The following is an 18,023-nucleotide window of genomic DNA, read 5'->3' as shown; positions in this document are numbered from 1 at the left end:
AGCAAGGCATGGAGAGGAGGGGTCATTTTAAAGAGCACCCGAGCACAGGCTCCGGTCAAGAGCTCACTGTGACAGCGAAGTGCCTCACTGAAAACCAGTGAGCTGGGACTTAAGTGGCCTCTGATCTTCTTCACTCTTTTTTTCCCACTCTTTCTGTGTTCGCATTTTCCAAGGAAGAGGCATTTTCAAGAACAGCTCTGGGACAGTATCTTTCTGAGGAGGGTAAGAGGTTTTTAACTCCTCACTTTGATAGTTTTTAGAAGGTGGCATTTTAAAGCAGGGGGGCAGCTAATTGGTATAATGCATTATTTTGGGACCCCAAGTGTTCTTTGGTATGACTGATACTTAAGCTAAAATAAAGTAGGATAAAGCAAACAATCATAGAAAACCAAATCTCTCGGGGTTTTCAAAGTTCAGTAACTTGGTTTTATTATAGGATTGTTTGATTTGTTTCAGTAGGTTTGCATGTCCTGTCACTTACAGTGCTTGTACACTAAGCTAGCTTGTGAAATTTCTGCTGATGAAAAAGCGTTTCTCAGGAAAAACTTTGGATAGTGAGCATTTTTGAACAGAGAGCTTAAAATGTTGCGTTTAAATCATCTCTGCAATGAGGCAATAAGCATTAAGTGCTACATGTTTTAAAAATTTTAAGTTACAAGTCTCTAAAAATACTTAGAACAACAATAAGGCTGCCAAAATAATATGCCCTCGCCAACTTTAAGATTGTGACTGTTAATATGCAAAACTATAACTATGTGTACAACATACAAAGTTATCCAAAAGTTTTGTTTTGCTTCTTTTTCATGCCAACAAATATTTGCAACACTTGCAACATCATCGGGTTTTTGCAACAAAAGTTGTGTTACAACCAAGTATACTAAAACACCAGCTATACCTTCAACTGAACCTGTCTTAAAATGGCAAGCTGCTGGGAGGTTGCTATTCTGGGAGGTGACTCTGATGGGTCTCAACAGATGCAGCCCCTGGAATGCAGGCAGAGCGGGGGAGCCAGGCAGCAGCTGACCCCTGTGCTGGCACACTGGCATGTCAGGGATCACAGCTCACGTCAGCACAGGCTGACACTGACACTCCGGGCACACATGGCCTCTCCCTCGCCTGCTCTGCACATGGCCGGCACCCAGCAGCAGCAGCAAAAAACTGCTGGGGCTCACAGGCAGCAACCATTCCTTTCTATAATTAAATTACCATTTTGTTACATGCTCTGTGCTTCAGGAAGAAATGATGTGCTGAGATTCTAGATTGAAATATTACTGAAGTCTTTTGATTTCATTATCTACAATAAACCAGTTATTTGATTTATCATTAATTAGCATTTTTTTTGTGTTTGAGTTTTTATGACTGCAAGAATCACAAAGAAAATTAGCACGTGTAAATTGTTTTAAAATCAGTGGCTATACTGGAGATAAATACTATGTTTGAATCTATTTGAATGCTGATCTCCACCATTCTGTTTAAATTATGTTACCAAAGATAAGTGCTTTCCTTCAAGTATATTTGCACATACATGTATTTGTTCAAAGTAACTCCTTTGTTGCTAGCAGCTGTCTCACATCACATTTGACAAAAAAAGTGGCTCTTTATTTCATTGAGAGCTCACCTAGAATTGATATATATCATTCAAATATGTGTTCTAACATAACTATGGGATTGATTCTTACCTTCCCAATGCAGAACTTGTTGAAAATAACACATCCTGATAGAGTGTGTGTGACATTTTTCCAAAAAGATGTTAAATATCTTCGCCCTAAATCTCTACAAAATCCTAAAAGTAGGATTATAGATTTCAAATTACTGATACTGCAAAGTGATCAAAGTATGCTATGAGCAGAAAGTATTTGTGCATCTGACAGAGGAAATAGAACACTATCAGTCTACAAACCCAAAAGTTACAAAAACCCGGAAGCAGTTTCAAGCAGGACCTAAATCTAAAATCAATATGGCATCATATCAAAATCCTCTTGCTCTTTATGTCCCATCTGGCTTTTGTTTCTTTAAGAATTTTTCCCACTCTTAATATTTCCTGGTCAAATTCTGAACTCATCTGTAAGTCTGTAGCAGCTCTGTAGAACGATGAATAAAGTTGGGGGCCTGTATCTTTCCTATGCTTCAGACTAATTGATTTAGGTCTAGAACCTGTCTGATCTAAATAAGTATATACAAAATTCTACACTCTGGCAAACCCATTTAGAGAATTTAACTCTTTGAATGTGGTAATAATATGTGAATGTTAATTTATGATCTTGTTATTTAAAACAAAAAGGAATTACTGAATTACTTGTAGGTATATTCTTCACAGTTGGAGTATTCATTGTTATTAATAAGCAGCCATGCTGCAACCTAGAATTTAGGAAGACATATTATCCTATGTGTTTGGTTTTGTGACATTATATGTATTTACAAAGATTAGATTTGTTGCATAATCACATAGTTATTAAATTTCACAACTGTGGTGTTTAATTTTTTTTTAGCAAGTGCTTGGCTGTAATATTTCATTGCAGTCATGGCCCCTAAGAAGAAGAATGTGAAAAAGAACAAAGCAGATATCAACGAAACTACTATCATTGTGGAAGATGGACCCCTCAGTAAACTAAATGGCTTGAATGGACTCTTGGAAGGAGGAAATGGTTTCAGCTGCATCTCATCTGAGATTTCTGACCCATCATACTGCCCAAACCTCTTGGAAGGTCTAAGCAAAATGAGACAAGAAAATTTCCTTTGTGACTTGACTATCAGTACCAAAACCAAATCATTCAATGTTCATAAGGTAGTGATGGCTTCAAGTAGTGAATACTTTCACAACATCTTAAAGAAAGATCCATCTACTCAAAGAGTGGATCTGAATGATGTGTCCCCAGTGGGTCTAGCTACTGTTATCACCTACGCTTACACTGGAAAACTTACTCTCTCACTTTACACAATAGGTAGTATCATTTCCACAGCAATTTATCTACAGATTCACACCCTCACAAAGATGTGCTGTGACTTTCTAGTCCAAGAAATCAGTGTTGAGAACTGCATGTACATTGCCAATATTGCAGAAACATACGGACTAAAAACAACCAAGGAAGCAGCGCACAAATTTATTAAAGACAACTTCATTGAATTTTCAGAAACTGATCAGTTCCTAAAACTTACTTTTGATCAGATTAATGAACTTCTTGCAGATGATGACTTACAGTTGCCTTCTGAAATTGTTGCATTCCAGATTGCAATAAAATGGCTGGAATTTGACCAAAAAAGAGTAAAGTTTGCTGCCAACCTCTTAAGTAACATCCGTTTTGGTACCATCTCAGCCCAAGACCTTGTCAATTATGTTCAAACTGTGCCAAGAATGATGCAAGATGCAGACTGCCATAAGCTCCTAGTAGATGCCATGAACTATCACTTGCTTCCCTATCACCAGAATACACTTCAGTCCAGAAGAACAAGGATCCGTGGAGGTTTCAGAGTCTTAGTTACTGTTGGGGGACGCCCTGCTTTAACAGAAAAGTCTCTTAGCAGAGACATCTTATACAGAGATCCTGAAAATGGATGGAAGAAGCTAAGTGAAATGCCTGCTAAAAGTTTTAATCAGTGTGTCACAGTGATGGATGGATTTCTCTATGTGGCTGGTGGGGAAGACCAGAATGATGCCAGGAACCAAGCCAAGCATGCAGTCAGCAATTTCTGCAGGTAACTGCTATTTCTTTAAAAGGGATGCAGGTATCTATTCCACAGAAAGCAGGTAGATAAACGAAGCTGGCTGGTGTCATGCAACTTGAACCACTCGGATAAAGAGTAAGGGGACAATGTAGGGGAGGTATAGATGCTATTCTATTTTGAATGAACAGAAATATACATCTGAAGTTAAGCAAAAAATTTTACCATGGTTACACATGCACACTCAGAAGTGAGGAAAAACTGAGAAAATTTCTTCCAAGTGAAGGAAATAGATAGGAACATAAATAGAAAGTCATAGGATGATCTAAGGAGACTTCTCAAATTTTCGAAAGCTTTTGATGCCTCACAGAAAGTTTGGAAAAACACCTTTTAGATATTATGGCCTTCGCTTTCTATTCACCATGCCCCATATTTTCAACAGCATTTATATTGAATTTCATATCCTCTTTTTAAAATAATAATAATAATAATAATAATAATAATAATAATATCATCATCATCATCATCATCATCAAGAGTTTAAAAACAATGGTAGCAATGCTTGAAGGCTGTCTTTTACAGTGTACCCCAAATAATACCTTGCTTCTAAAATTTTGCAGTTCCTGTCTATAGTCATCCAAGACTGCACTGGTGATAGCAAGGTCAGGAGAGTGCATACTTTAACATGCAATGTCACATGGGCAGTAGTAGTTTTTAAATAGTTCAGCCTAAAAGCTGGCAGTGCACAGTGGCTTGAAGCAAAGGCTGGGGGTGGGAAAACTTTTATCTGCCTTTTATCTACTAACAGACTATGGACATGCAATGGCATTACACAGCCACAGTCCTACCAATGCTTCCTTTTCTCTTCCAGAAGGAACAATCCGCTTCTCCTGAGGACATCAACCAGTACACAGAGTTAATGAATGACAAACATTCTCTAAATCAATTTTATTGTGTAATCTACTTTGTCATAAAAATATCTGCTCTCTTGAACTTCTGCCCTTAAGCTATGCCTCACATTGTCACAAGGAATTGTGTCCTCAGTTGGTTGCAGGGAGAAGGTGAAGGAATCCTCATTGTGCCCTTAACTTTAAGCATGTCAAGTCACATAATGTGATGTCACTATGTCTGTAGACTTGCAGATGACAATGCTGAATGACAATTAGTATTTACTTTCCCATAGTCTTTTTCTCATGTGATTCTCTGGTCCCCTTAGCATGCAACAGAAGTGTGTGGGTCCACTAATATACCTCACACAGCATCTTCAGGAGTCATAATTTTCCATTTCCTACTTCAAAGTTGCTCATTTAAATCAAGGACAAATAATGTTATTTCAGCTAGGAATGGTGTTAGAAAGCACAGATGCTCTTTCCACATAAAACTTACTCCATGGGAGTGGCAAGGAAAGCATAGTCACCATTTAGAAAGCACTAAGAGGATGCAAGTATAAATCACAACCTAAAGTTTTTAAAAACTCTCTGAGTAAATTTAGACATCTTTGCTGTGGGTGTAAATGGCAAAAGAACTTCTGAAATTTGTGTTTTATCTTGAAATTATTTCTTCCTAGTATTCTAATGAAGTTATTGTACAAAATCAAATTACAGGAGAATCAGATTTACTTCTTTAAAATAATCCCAGTTTGAATAATACAAAAATTTTTTTTCTCCCATCAAAAGCTAAATTTATTTTGAAATTTAATCACGAATACCAGTTACATTATGCTGACTTTTAATAGGCTAACTAACTAACTAAAATTCTAGCAACTTTGCTCTCGCAGTAGTGGCATAGGAGTCCTGTATAACTTACAGAGCAGTAAGTAAGACTGTTACCTTCTTTTTTGAATTCTTTCAGATATGACCCTCGTTTCAACAGCTGGATTCACTTGGCAAACATGAATCAGCGGCGCACCCACTTCAGCCTGAACGTGTTCAATGGCCTCCTCTTCGCAGTGGGAGGCCGCAACTCCGAGGGCTGCCTCTCCTCTGTCGAGTGCTACGTGCCTGCAACTAACCAGTGGCAGATGAAGGCCCCGCTGGAGGTGCCCCGGTGCTGCCATGCCAGCGCAGTGGTGGATGGCCAGATCCTGGTCACGGGAGGTTACATCAATAACGCTTACTCTCGCTCGGTGTGCATGTACGACCCCAGCAAAGATAGCTGGCAGGATAAGGCCAGCCTCAGCACCCCGAGGGGCTGGCACTGCGCAGTGTCCCTTCTGGAGAGGGTCTACGTCATGGGTGGGTCTCAGCTGGGGGGGCGAGCGGAAAGGGTCGACGTTCTCCCTGTGGAGCGTTACAGCCCGTACACAGGGCAGTGGAACTACGTGGCGCCACTTCAAACCGGAGTTAGCACGGCTGGCGCCTCCACCCTTAACGGGAAAATTTATTTAGTGGGTGGCTGGAATGAAATAGAGAAAAAGTACAAGAAATGCATTCAGTGCTATAACCCAGACCTCAATGAATGGACAGAGGAAGATGAGCTGCCTGAGGCCACAGTGGGCGTATCTTGTTGTACTATATCCATGCCCAACACCAAGACAAGGGAGTCCAGAGCTAGCTCAGTTTCTTCTGTCCCAGTCAGTATCTAAAGACAGGTCTAACCAGCAATAAGTAAAAATGTTTACCAGCATGGCAATATAATTAACCCTTTAAGTAGAATTTTTGTGCTTATATAGAAAAAAAACCAAAACATTGGCTTTGCAAATGTGCTTTGTAACAGTGCAGACTGGCCAGTTTTCATGAACTTTAATACAGGTGGCATGCAACAGCACATGAGGGATAAGATCCATTTTCTTAGCAGGAAAAAAGAGTTAACTCAAAACCAGAGAATTTCATTCTCTTCCTGACTTTGCCACTGACTTACTATACTATCTGTGGCAAATCATGTAATTTCTTTATGTCTTGGTTTCCTTGCCTGTAAAATTGAGATAAACTTGCTTCAGAAGATTGTTATGAGGCTTTTTAATACTAAGTTTTAAACACTTTCAGAACCCAAAATGCAAGTCAAATATGACTAGTAATAAATCTCAATATAGATCAGAAATGTGCCATGTCATCATAACACTGATCAGTTTTGTTCTTTTTTAAGCATTTCTTATTATCACCAACAGAAGGGGAAAAAAAGGCAAACCAAAAATACCACACATAACATGTGCATACTTTCCTTTTGGTGCAGTGGTATTCACAAAAACTTCCCAAAGCATTTTCTCTTTCAGAAGGTAGAAAGAGTTCCTCATCTTCTTCCATTAAACCCTTTAATTCCTATATCAAATGCTGTGACATGGCTTTAAGATCTGAATCCACAAAATAGTTTAGCTCATATAAGCACTATGGCCAGCCCCAAGAGGGTACTTCAGGTGCCAGATGGCTCTCCTAGCCTCTGTTTACACCAGGGAACATCACCTCATCCTCCTCCTCATGCCAGGGAGACACACCTCTCATTCCAGGAGGAAAAACCTGAAAGCTGAGTTTGTGCCAGGAGACACCAAGGGCTAATGGCATCTGAACATGGGGAAGATGCACAGAGCAAACTCCCTTACATTACTCAAGCAAAAAATCAGTGGAATGAGGAACAAAGATGGAATAAAGACTTCCGGATCTGCCCTTTAGAATTTGTGTGGAAAACAGGAAATCATAGGAAAACTCCCTTAGTAGAAATAGAGATACCTTAGCATCTTTCTTGCCAGGTGTAGGCACAACAAAACTCAAAGTAACCTTCTCCTGGGCACACCATTATTCATCTCCTTCTGAAGCCTTCATTACAGCCCTTTTTATGGAGATTTCATTCATATTATTCCAAAGGCTAGACTAATGCTCTTTGTGTTGAAGCTTTCCCAGTGAATAGAGTGGAGTCTTCACTCAACTTAGTTTGCCTCCAAGAACATTTCTTCCTGATTTCAGCATGAGGTGTGGGAATTAAGCATGAAACCTAATCATATTCCCATAGCCAAAGGGATATGCAGCCCATCATGTCCCATGAAGATTTGATACCAAAGGACTGTTGTCAGCACAAAATATCTACATGAGCACAAAATGTCTACATATGTCTACATCCTTTTGGGGAGGAAAGAGGGAAGTCAATGAATTAAAATTATTTATTATAACCAGAAGGTCACTCACCTTAATTTATTCATGGAGGCTTCATATTCAGTTTCCTCAGATTATCATTGACACCTCCAGGCTTCAGTGCCAATGAGAAGCCATGCTCTAACGCTTATAAGGCAGACAAATTTTTATCTCATTTGCAAAAAAGGTACATTATAAAATTGTATGACAGTGCAGATGTTGTTGAGACAAGCATTTTCAGGACCCAAGCTTTTTGTAGCTTTGTTAAAGCTGAATATTGAGGATCAGCATGAGCGTGACATGGTATTAGAGATGAAGTAATTCGCTCTGTCGGTTGGGATTAAACTCCATGGATCTCAGTCCTGTTTTCCAGTTCTAACTTAGAGTTCATCTTTGCATCCTGACTACACAATTTTAAATTTCAAATTGTATTTTTGAGTGCTGCCTGTTATTAGAATATACTGGCACCAATGACTTGTGTTCAGAGTAGCACTGTCATATAATTTTCATTTAATTGGTATATAGTTGTTCTGTGTAATTCAAATAATAACAAATGTGAAAGTGTAACAGAGTAATATTACTTTAAGTACTTATTGCTTTAAGAACAGAAAATTCTGTTCTTGCCCATTCCAGTCACCAAAAGCTTTTCCTGAAAGAGTGAAAAAATTTCTCTTTTCCCAAGTCATGACCATGTGTTCCATATGAATGCGTTTAGGAAGCTCTTTAGAAATAACCATCTATTCCAATATTTTTTGTCATTTTTTAAATCCTTCCAGTCCAATGAAAACACCTGAAAAAAAAAAAATCAATTATAACTGTATTCATGGTGTAGTTACTTACTTTTTATAAAATATCCATGAGGTTGTATTTATAAATATAAAAAGCAACTATTATGGCCTCAAACAGACATTGAATGGAATTGTCATATATAAGTGTTTCTTTTCCCTTTAGAAATTCAGTTCCAAAATGCTATGAATAGTCAGATATTGCTGCATGCTTTCCTGTTTATGAGCCTAGCACTTCATGTACATCAACAACCATCTTGGTTTTGAGTAGTAAATTATTTATGAATGATGGGCTAAGTGCAATGAAACTTCTCTCTTACTACTTAAAGGGTTAAAAACTTTGGGGGCCAAATCCTTTTCATCTTACTCACAAAAAAGGTTCCATTGACTTCAGTGGGACTGCTGAATAAGATGTACAGGATTTTGAACTCTTGGCCAAATTCTGGCAGAATAGTAGATGGAAGTGTCATACCCAGAAGGAAGACTGTTCCTCTGCCTACAGTGCCCTTGGCTATGGCAAATCCATGAAGACATGTCCTAGGACAGGAGCCAAATACCACTGGCCACATGTTCCTTCTGTAGCACAAGTAGTACATACTTCAGGCCAAAAATCTTAGGTAGATCAACAAATTCTTTGTTACCAATATAACACTACAGGTTGGCTTTACATTATTTTCTCTAAACATCTGTTTAGGCTTCAACTGCACATTGAGCCAGGATTTGGCCCTTAATATGTGACACTATTCGCTGGACTTAATATTATGTTGAATCATGCTATGTACTGAGCTATTTGTGACATTTTATGTAGGACCTTCTTTTGTTAGAACTGTGAAAATTACTTGTATGTTATGTTTTATGCAATGGTGTTCTTTCATTGTCTGGTACAGTATATTCGATCTCTACATATTTAATAATGACATCTCAGTTGAACTTGAAATACTGTGTATACCAAAAAGAAGTTCTAAAGTAAAAGGAAGTACTGTATATGGTAATATTAAGTAGAGCAGAGGACTTCCAACTGCATGAGATGCAGACTGTTAAAGCACTACAGGGATCTTCTCCAATCCTATACTAGTAGTAGGGAAAAAACCAACCAAACCAAACAAATTAATATAAGCTGTTATCCTCAAAATTCTGTATAAAATGTCCATGTATTTTATACTTGACACCTGTGCTTCAATTTGAGATCTGAAAAATAACCTTTCTTCAGTCTGTGAGAGAAGTAGTTTGCAAGGGCTTGTTTTCTTGTTTATTCCTGACTGTTTAGTTGTATGGGAGAGTGCGTTAGAGATTGTGAGGGAGAAACTTGCTGTTGGAAAGTTGTGCTGAAAGGAAGATGTTGTGTTTAGTTCTTAATCAATATCATGATCGTTTAATCTCTTCTTGAAGTTAACCTGCAAGATCATCTGTGGATCAGTCAAAAGTCCAGTAAACTTGAATCTTTCAAAGAGGGAAGCAGGCAAAATTATCAACCAAACTCAATGAGGTATTGAAAAGGGCTTTGTGTTGAGATTTTTAAATGGCAGTTCTTGCAGAAAAAAAAGGGATGCAATGAATGAAACTACTGAGTAAGAACATTTATATCATCCTGAAACCTAGATTAGTTTATCTCATAGTTCTAACTCTTACCAAATCATACTGGGTTTAGGAGCAGTTTTTCCTTAGCAGCAGCTGGGCTTGGTAATTCTAGTTGCAAACCCAGCAGTCACACAAATAGTTGTATGAGCATGCATACATTCTTGCATTCAGTAGGACTTCTGCTACAGAAATTAATCTCAAGGAGTTATATTTGGAAAAATAAAATATAAGAACTAAATCCATAAGCAGGCAAACATCAATGTCTAATTATAGCAAACATGAGGGTGTTAGACAGATCCTCAACATCACCATTCACTTACCCTATCAGCACATGGCACTGTTTGAGACTCAATTATCCTGTAAGGATAATATTTCCTAGGAATGACTGCTCAATGAAGAACTATGTATACTCCAAAGGGTTTTTTGTGCAACATATAGGATGGGAGGTGCTCTAATCCATGGAAAGGCCAAAATGGAGCCACTTAGAACTATCAGCAAACTAAGATTTTGTCGCCAGTCCTCAAGGATGTTTGAGAAAAGTGTGCTGGAAAGAAGCACCTACTTCAACACATATCTTTCCATAAGCAGCTTTACTTATGTTCAGTTACTGATATTTTCATCATCTTTCTGATAAAAAGCAAATATCAATTTTCAGTTGTCTGTAATTTCAATACTCAGTTGAACTGATTTTTCAGTCACTTTCAACTGTTTAGCCAAGCTGGGAGATCTTTTTCAAAGTGTGAATTCACCTGCTCAGAGAATGCAATTGGAGCCAGTAGTCCTACTATAGGTTATTGACCTTTTTACAATGAATCTTCTCTTTTTTCAAATATTTGCTTTGTATAAGTACTCATTGTAATGAGTATAAGCACATTGTAATACACAGATTTATACTTTGACTTCTCCTTTAAAGAGGAAGATCTCTTGTCTCTTTTAGTTTCTCTTTTCTTATTCATAACTGAGTGACAGAGCACCAAAGAAGATGCACAGATGTGAACAGTGCATAAAAGCTCAACTGTGAATCTATAGAGATCTCATGGCTGATGGCCACAATAAAGAAAAGGACACATTCTGAAATGCCTGCTGGGTAAAAAAAGGTGAAACATCACATAGACACAGAATATTCTGAATTGGAAGGGACCCATAAGGATCACAGAGTCCAACTTTTAAGTGAATGGCCTGTATGGGGATCAAACACACAACCTTGTTAAGAAATTAGTTGCTGGTGCTCATTTGCAAGTATGACCCTGCACGGAGCTCTGTTCCTGGAAGTTCCCTAAAGAATAAAGGAAAATACATGCAATTCTATACAGCTGGTGTGAGAGATTTGGTTAATACCGGATAAGTTTTGCCATGTAAAAGACATAACTGTCTCAATGAAAATTTTCAAGAACAATATAGGCAATTAATAAACTTATGAGGAATAGGCAATTTCTATTGGTAAGAATGGGAACACACACATTTAGATATACTGTGAAAGGAAGATGTTGTTACTCTAATTGCAGTCTTATCAGATCCTTTACTGACAAGAAAAGTTAAAAATATAACTTATTTTTATGAAGCATTATGCTGGCTTATAAGTGTTAGATTGCTTATACAGAAAGGTTTTCTAAGTGTACATTTTAAAGATGGACTGTGATAACACAAGGGAACATAATACAACAGAAAAAAATCTGTAAGTGCAATGTGAGAATGTTACTAAAAAACTAAAATTTGTAGTGCAGCAAGTTGTCATTAAGAGGAAAACAGCATGTTGGTATTTTTCATTGTGTGTGCTTTAAATAAAACTGTTGACACATGGCACAAACAAATTATTGTAAAATCAGTTGGAAACTGCGAGACTGCCTTTCTGACAAACGCCTGGTTGCAGTTGAAATATGCTTTGTTTTCTGAGCCCTGGGCTGATCCTTGCTTTCATATCATCCAAATGGAATGTTTGTTACACCCAGGCTGTCAAACCACCTTCACAGTAAGCTGCACAATGTGACACTGAAGCTACTTTTATTTTTTCCATTTTAAAACAAAGACAGCAACTTGCTTTTTTACAATTAATTAACTTCACAGTCTTTTGTAATCAAAATGCCTAACAAGAAGTGATGATAAATCAGATGTCTGACTAGCAACTGAATATGTTTTCACTTGGATTGTATGGCTAACTACTAAAGATAAAAACATCTAAATTTCAAGGAAAAAAATTAGTCCAAATTCCGAAGAGCAATTAAGTTGTGCCACAGATGAGAGGGTTTGAGATGTCAAAATTGTTCTCTGTGTTGTGACACCAAGGACTTGGTTCAAAGTGTGATTCTATAAGTCACAACCTGAAGGGTTACTTGGCTTGTGGCTGTGCAGGGGTCATGACTGTGGGTTCCTAGGATTTCATGATACACAAGGACATGGAGGCTTCATCCTCCTAAGATTTTCTACTTCATTACAGAATCCCACAAAGATCACTGCTAGCAAGTATAACAATAGTTATTACAGCCAATATGAAGGTTAATAAAGTGAACATGAATTAATATTAATTAATATGAATTAATATGGATGAATATTAATTAATATGAATGTCAAGTTATTACAATTATTATCAGCAATCAATAATATCAGTCAATAGTATGGTGTCAATCATTACCAGCAGCAAGCAGCATGGTAGCACACCCGACGACAGCAACAGCCAAGTAGGTGTGTGCTACTACAATTACTGGAGCTTGCCACTGAAACAAACTGATCAACAATAATATAACAGCATATATGCTTAATATATATAATATTTACAGTCAGAAAATTAGCCAGACTTAAGAAGAAGCCAAACCAGACCAGAAGGGCGGAACAAACTGATCCTGGAGGGGACACCCAGCCATCCTAAAAAGAAGGGAAGAAAGACCCAAGCAGTAAGACAACAGACAGTTTCCCTTCAGAACAGATTCCTGACACAGAGTGTGGAGTCAGCCAGCATTCCCACTGAATCCAAAAGAATGGAGAGTTTATGAGGGAATTAGCTGGGAAGTTCTCAGAGGGAGACAACTTTAGTCTGTTTTATAACAGGGAGATATTAAGTGTGTGTAGGATATTCTGCTTTGGGAATCTAAAAAATTATGTTAATTTCTGTTTTTTACCTCTACCAGGCAATAGATGATTCTGTTTCCTGATTTTTACAGCAATTTTATATCTCTACATTGTTTTCCATTTTCTCAGGCAGTAAATTGTCATTACAGTCTCTTGGGTTTGTACTTATTTCTGATACCTTGGGAAGTCTCTGGTTTCTAGGTCTTTGGCTGTATTTTTCAAGGATGCTTGCAGTTCCTAGGCCTAGTCCTCAGCCTCACAATCCCAGGCTGGCAGACCTTTCTCTCTCATGATTTTCAACCAACAAATTTTTCTGTACATCAGTTTTCCTCTTCTAACCAGGTTGTTCACAGCTGGGAGAGCCAAGGCAGGCAGGTGAGCCTGTTGGCTCTGAACCGGGACCCATGCACATCTGGAGCAGCAGATGGGCTGCTTAGGACACCTGAAAAGCCACTGCATGCCTGTGGGTGTGCTTACCTGCACATCAGGTCTGGGAGTCAGGACTCAGTTGTCTAAATGTTCCTTGTGCAGGCGCCCCAGGTGCTGCAGAGCATTTCAAATGGCACTGGGTACCCAGCTAAGGCCACTAAATCAAGCCTGGAGAAGGGGACTTTTTTGCCTCTCTGCTCTCCACACTGCAGTCCAGAGTGAATGGCTGACCTGTGTGTATGCTGATATATCCACTAGTCCTGGCTGCCTTGGATAGTGATGAGGATCTTGAGGAAACAAAAGGGATTATTTTGCTTCACAATTCAAGGATGGTTTTGAAGAGTCAAGCCATGAGTCTGTATTTTAAAAACTGCTAGAATTAGACTACAACTAGACTATAAAAGCAAAAATATTTTAAGCAAGTCTCAACAAAAGCATTATTTGCCAGCATTACTAAAGTAAACATGGATTAAAGTAGAAACTATCTGGATCCTTTATTTCTTCTATTTGCCTTGTTACTTAAGGGCTGGAGAAAACTTCTTTTTCTGTATTGCAGTTATATTTTAGAGCTTATTATGTCATCATTTCTCTTCAAAAACAGTTAAATAATGTGAGTGAACTATTTACTTAGCAAAAGTTGGTTTTCTGTAAATGACCCATAATTTAGCTCTAGGTCTTGCATAGATTTATGATGTCCATTATAGCAACTTAAACCCAGTATGCAGAGACATATAAATTGATATGCTGCTTGTTTTTATAAGATAAATATTATTCAATCCTATGGCACCATATAATTTTTTCATTTGAAGGACACCATGTATATTATAAGTAAAATTCCTAAGTAGCAAAAGAAATTCCACTCAAATATGAGGAAGAACTTAATTGCGCAGGTGACAGCGCACTGGAACAGGTTGCCCAGAGAAGCTCTACAGTATCCTTCACTTAAGAATCATATGGACACAATCCTGTGCCATGTACTCTAGGATGACCTGCTTAGGCAGAAGGCTGGACCAGATGACCCTCTGTGGTTCCTTTCAACCTGACCCATCCCATTACTCTCTGTGAGAATAACTAAGATGAGTAGGGTCAGAATTCTACTGAATTTAATTAGAAACGGCCAAATCGAAAAGACTGCTTTTGTTTTGTGTTATTTGTGTATGGGATTATCCTGAGCCAAACAGTAAATTTATTGAAGTTACTTCTCTAAAGGAAGATAATAAATTCAGATTAAAGGTCTTTCAGTCTGCAATTTGTGTTCTTTTCAGTGAAAGCGGCCACAGAACCGCTTCTCATTCTATGTTGGGTAATGCCACCTTTTAACTATGGTGCAAATGGTTATGCAGGGAATATCTTTGATAAAGCTGCTCTCCAAATTGTTACTCAGATAACCAGGAATGCCATGTTGCTTTACGGAACGTAGCAAAGCCTGCCTTTCTCAGCCTGCCCTAATGTCAGCTGAGCGCTTCTATTTCTTGCCTCTAGTCAAGGGCACAGGGCTTGCCCAGTTAATTCAGTTTCAATCCTCGATTCGGCACCCGATGCTCACGCATCTCGAAGAACCATCCCTCTAGGCGGGATCTCGAAAGGGTTTTGCTCTCCCGAATTGTTCCGGGAAGGGGACACTGGAGGGCAGCAGAGGCCGGGGATGGCCGGGCTCCCCGCGGGGCTGGCGGTCGCTGCCAGCCGGGGCCGGCGGCCGCGGGACAAGCGTGTCCCCCCGGGAGGCTGCCGGCAGCGCCGGGGAAAGGCGGAGGGAAAGCCAGCAGGTGCTTATTTCAGCCAGCGCTGCTGGAGGCTCCGGGGACGCGGGAGAAAGAGGGGAAGAACATTCAAGAGTTATTGCATCATGTAAAAATGCGCATTTCAGCAGTGGTCTGCCCACTGTCCCTTCTCTCATGTCTATCTATTGTCCGTAAACATCCTGGGAGTAAAGATTCGCACCTCTAGACGATCCTTGCAGGCTCTTGCCATGATCCTAAAAAAGCAGAATGCAATTCAACAAGGATGAGATTTAAAAAATCCCATTTGCTAAAATCAAAGTGCACAACGTTGCATGAGGTTTGACAACATTAGCATCAGGGAAATGTTTATTGGATTCAGAATTTCTGGTCACTGCAAGAGAGTACCTACCATCCCTGCTTTCACAGGGAAAAGGACATAGTCTTGCCTGGGGAGGACATACATCTTTCATGGTTCTTGCTCACACCAGGGACTTGGTTTGTATGTTGTAGATACATGATCTCAACATCAACCTATCTGAAAGTTTTTCAGTCACCTCTGTCAGAGCTGTTCCAGTTTGAATTCATAACTTAATACTTCTCACCCTTGCAGGGTAGGGAATACATTTCTTTTCAGCTTCTCAAGCCAGTCTGCTAAATGCTAGACAAGTTCTTGCAAGAACATATTTTGCTTTCATCCTAGTGCAGTATGAACACATTTTTTTAAATTACTGACATTCAGCAGATGGGAAAAATAGTTATTTCCTATGTTGCTCAGAGAGTGGTGCAGCCAACAGATTCCTGGCCCAGCTGCTGCTCGAAAGCTGTTATGCTGGTCACTGCATACACTTGAGAGTTCAGCCAGTGAATTACATTTTGGTATAATAACAATATTTTGCTTTCCATCAGATCACACTCGGTGGAACAACAGCAAATGCACTGAAGCCACCAAAATGGCTCTCAGTGACATATCAGGGTCCCTTTGATTCATTGCTGGTGTCAAACAAGTTCTGGCAAAAGGACATCTTGGCCACATTGTCAGAAGTAACACATCAGCTTTTCTGATGTGGTAGGCCAGGTGAACTGCACAGCCCTTAGACTGCAAAGGAATCTTAATAAAGCTGAAAAAAATGAAAGCAAAGATCATAAATCATGTAGTAAAACTCAATGCAGAACTCTCTTAAGGTGTTATGAAATAACACCTTAAGATGTTAGCAGCAGCTTGAATTCTTCTCACAAAATTCTTCTCACAAAATTCTTTGAAACAAGATACACACGTCTTCTGGATGGAAATTGTTGCAGGGAATCACAGCAAAGAGACTGATTCATGCAGCAGAAGCAGAGCAGAAGGATATGTCAGTTTGGGTCACTACCCAGAAGTGGGATCTGTTCATATGAGAAGTAACTGTTCAAAGAATTCCCATAGGATCATATCTCTTTGGAAGGGCAGACCACTTAAAAAGGCCAGATCAGTCATGCAAGTCATAAAGCTGAGGAGTTGCAGGTATTAGTTGCTGAGCAAGCTAATTGCTTTCATATCTGCCACTGGTCCTTTGAAACACTGAGGACAACCCAAGGTCAGGAAGCATAAATTTAGACATCTATATATGCACTAGACATGAAACCTTCAGTTACAGGCAGTACAGTCAAAGGTACACTGTCAGCCAATGCAGGCACATAAAGTGATTTATTTGGTCACCCACAAGTCCTACTGTAGGATAACCCAGGTTGCTTCTTAGGCTTTACTGACTGTATTGGCTCAAGACAAGATTCACACATAAATGTCCAGCACTGCCTGTGTGCTGGGTGGGTGTCCTGTCTGGCACCCAGCCATCCCAAAAGGACATGGGTTTCCTTTATGTTTTAAGTGCCAAGCACATCTCAGACTTCTTAAATTCATCCAAAGGCACTAACATTTATGCAAATGAATCAAACCACTGGTTTCCACTGATCCATTGATCTCCACAGTCAGAATAAAGACAGCAAGCATGCTTGTATCTTTACCTACATGTAGGCATGTTAATTTAAGAGCCTCCATCTTGATATTACCTGTTTTTCTTCTGCCCTTGAAAATTTTGTTGGCTAGAAGTTTCATTTTGAGGCTGTTGTGTCTTTTAATTTTAGAAGCTCTCATGCTTTGTTTCACTTACCTGAAATATGTCCATCAACAGTTCACGTTCTCAAGACTTAACAGGCTGGTGCAGAACAAATACATGTGCACACAGGTAGCTCTAGAGACTGCATTCAAATTTTCCTAACTCTGGCTTACTTGTGTTTTGCCAGAAAATCCCTGGAAGGCAGCCTTCAGCATACAGGACAAAAAGTGTACTTATGGGGAGTTATGGATGACATGAGAATTAATGCGTTCAAGAACATCAGAAAAAAAACAGTAAACTTAGTTCAAAGGAATGGTCAGTATTAATAACCAAGGACATGTACAGAAGCAGTCAGACTGGAAAATGCTGAGGGATTAGTTCATTTATATCATGACCAGAAGGCCTCTGCTCCCTCTGCAAGAGAATGGCAACAAAGATGTCATATGGGCCGTGCATCCTTCCACTGTGCCATGAGGAAGATGAGGATACCCAAACAGAGGTATCACGGACAAGAGACAGCAACCTTGCCAAAGTTTTATGGAGAACAAAGCTTTTGAAGTTGAGACGGGGATCTGGCATTTACTGATCATCATGCAGCATTGGACTCTGGACCAAACTCTGGTAAAGATCAGT

General features: G+C 39.1%; 1 protein-coding gene across 1 annotated transcript; it reads left to right on the top strand.

The window, feature by feature from the left end:
• The first annotated feature begins 8 nt into the window (after window positions 1-8).
• KLHL31 (kelch like family member 31) lies at window positions 9-14,812 on the top strand. The gene is made up of 3 exons (XM_021551256.3): window positions 9-222; window positions 2,490-3,693; window positions 5,512-14,812. The coding sequence occupies exons 2-3, from the start codon at window positions 2,522-2,524 to the stop codon at window positions 6,242-6,244; spliced, it is 1,905 nt and encodes a 634-aa protein (XP_021406931.1). The 5' UTR covers window positions 9-222; window positions 2,490-2,521; the 3' UTR covers window positions 6,245-14,812.
• The last annotated feature ends 3,211 nt before the right edge of the window (window positions 14,813-18,023 follow it).

The sequence above is a fragment of the Lonchura striata genome, chromosome 3 (assembly GCF_050655825.1).
Source record: "Lonchura striata isolate lonStrDom1 chromosome 3, ASM5065582v1, whole genome shotgun sequence".
NCBI lineage: Eukaryota > Metazoa > Chordata > Aves > Passeriformes > Estrildidae > Lonchura > Lonchura striata.
This window is presented reverse-complemented; position numbering and strand designations above follow the sequence as displayed.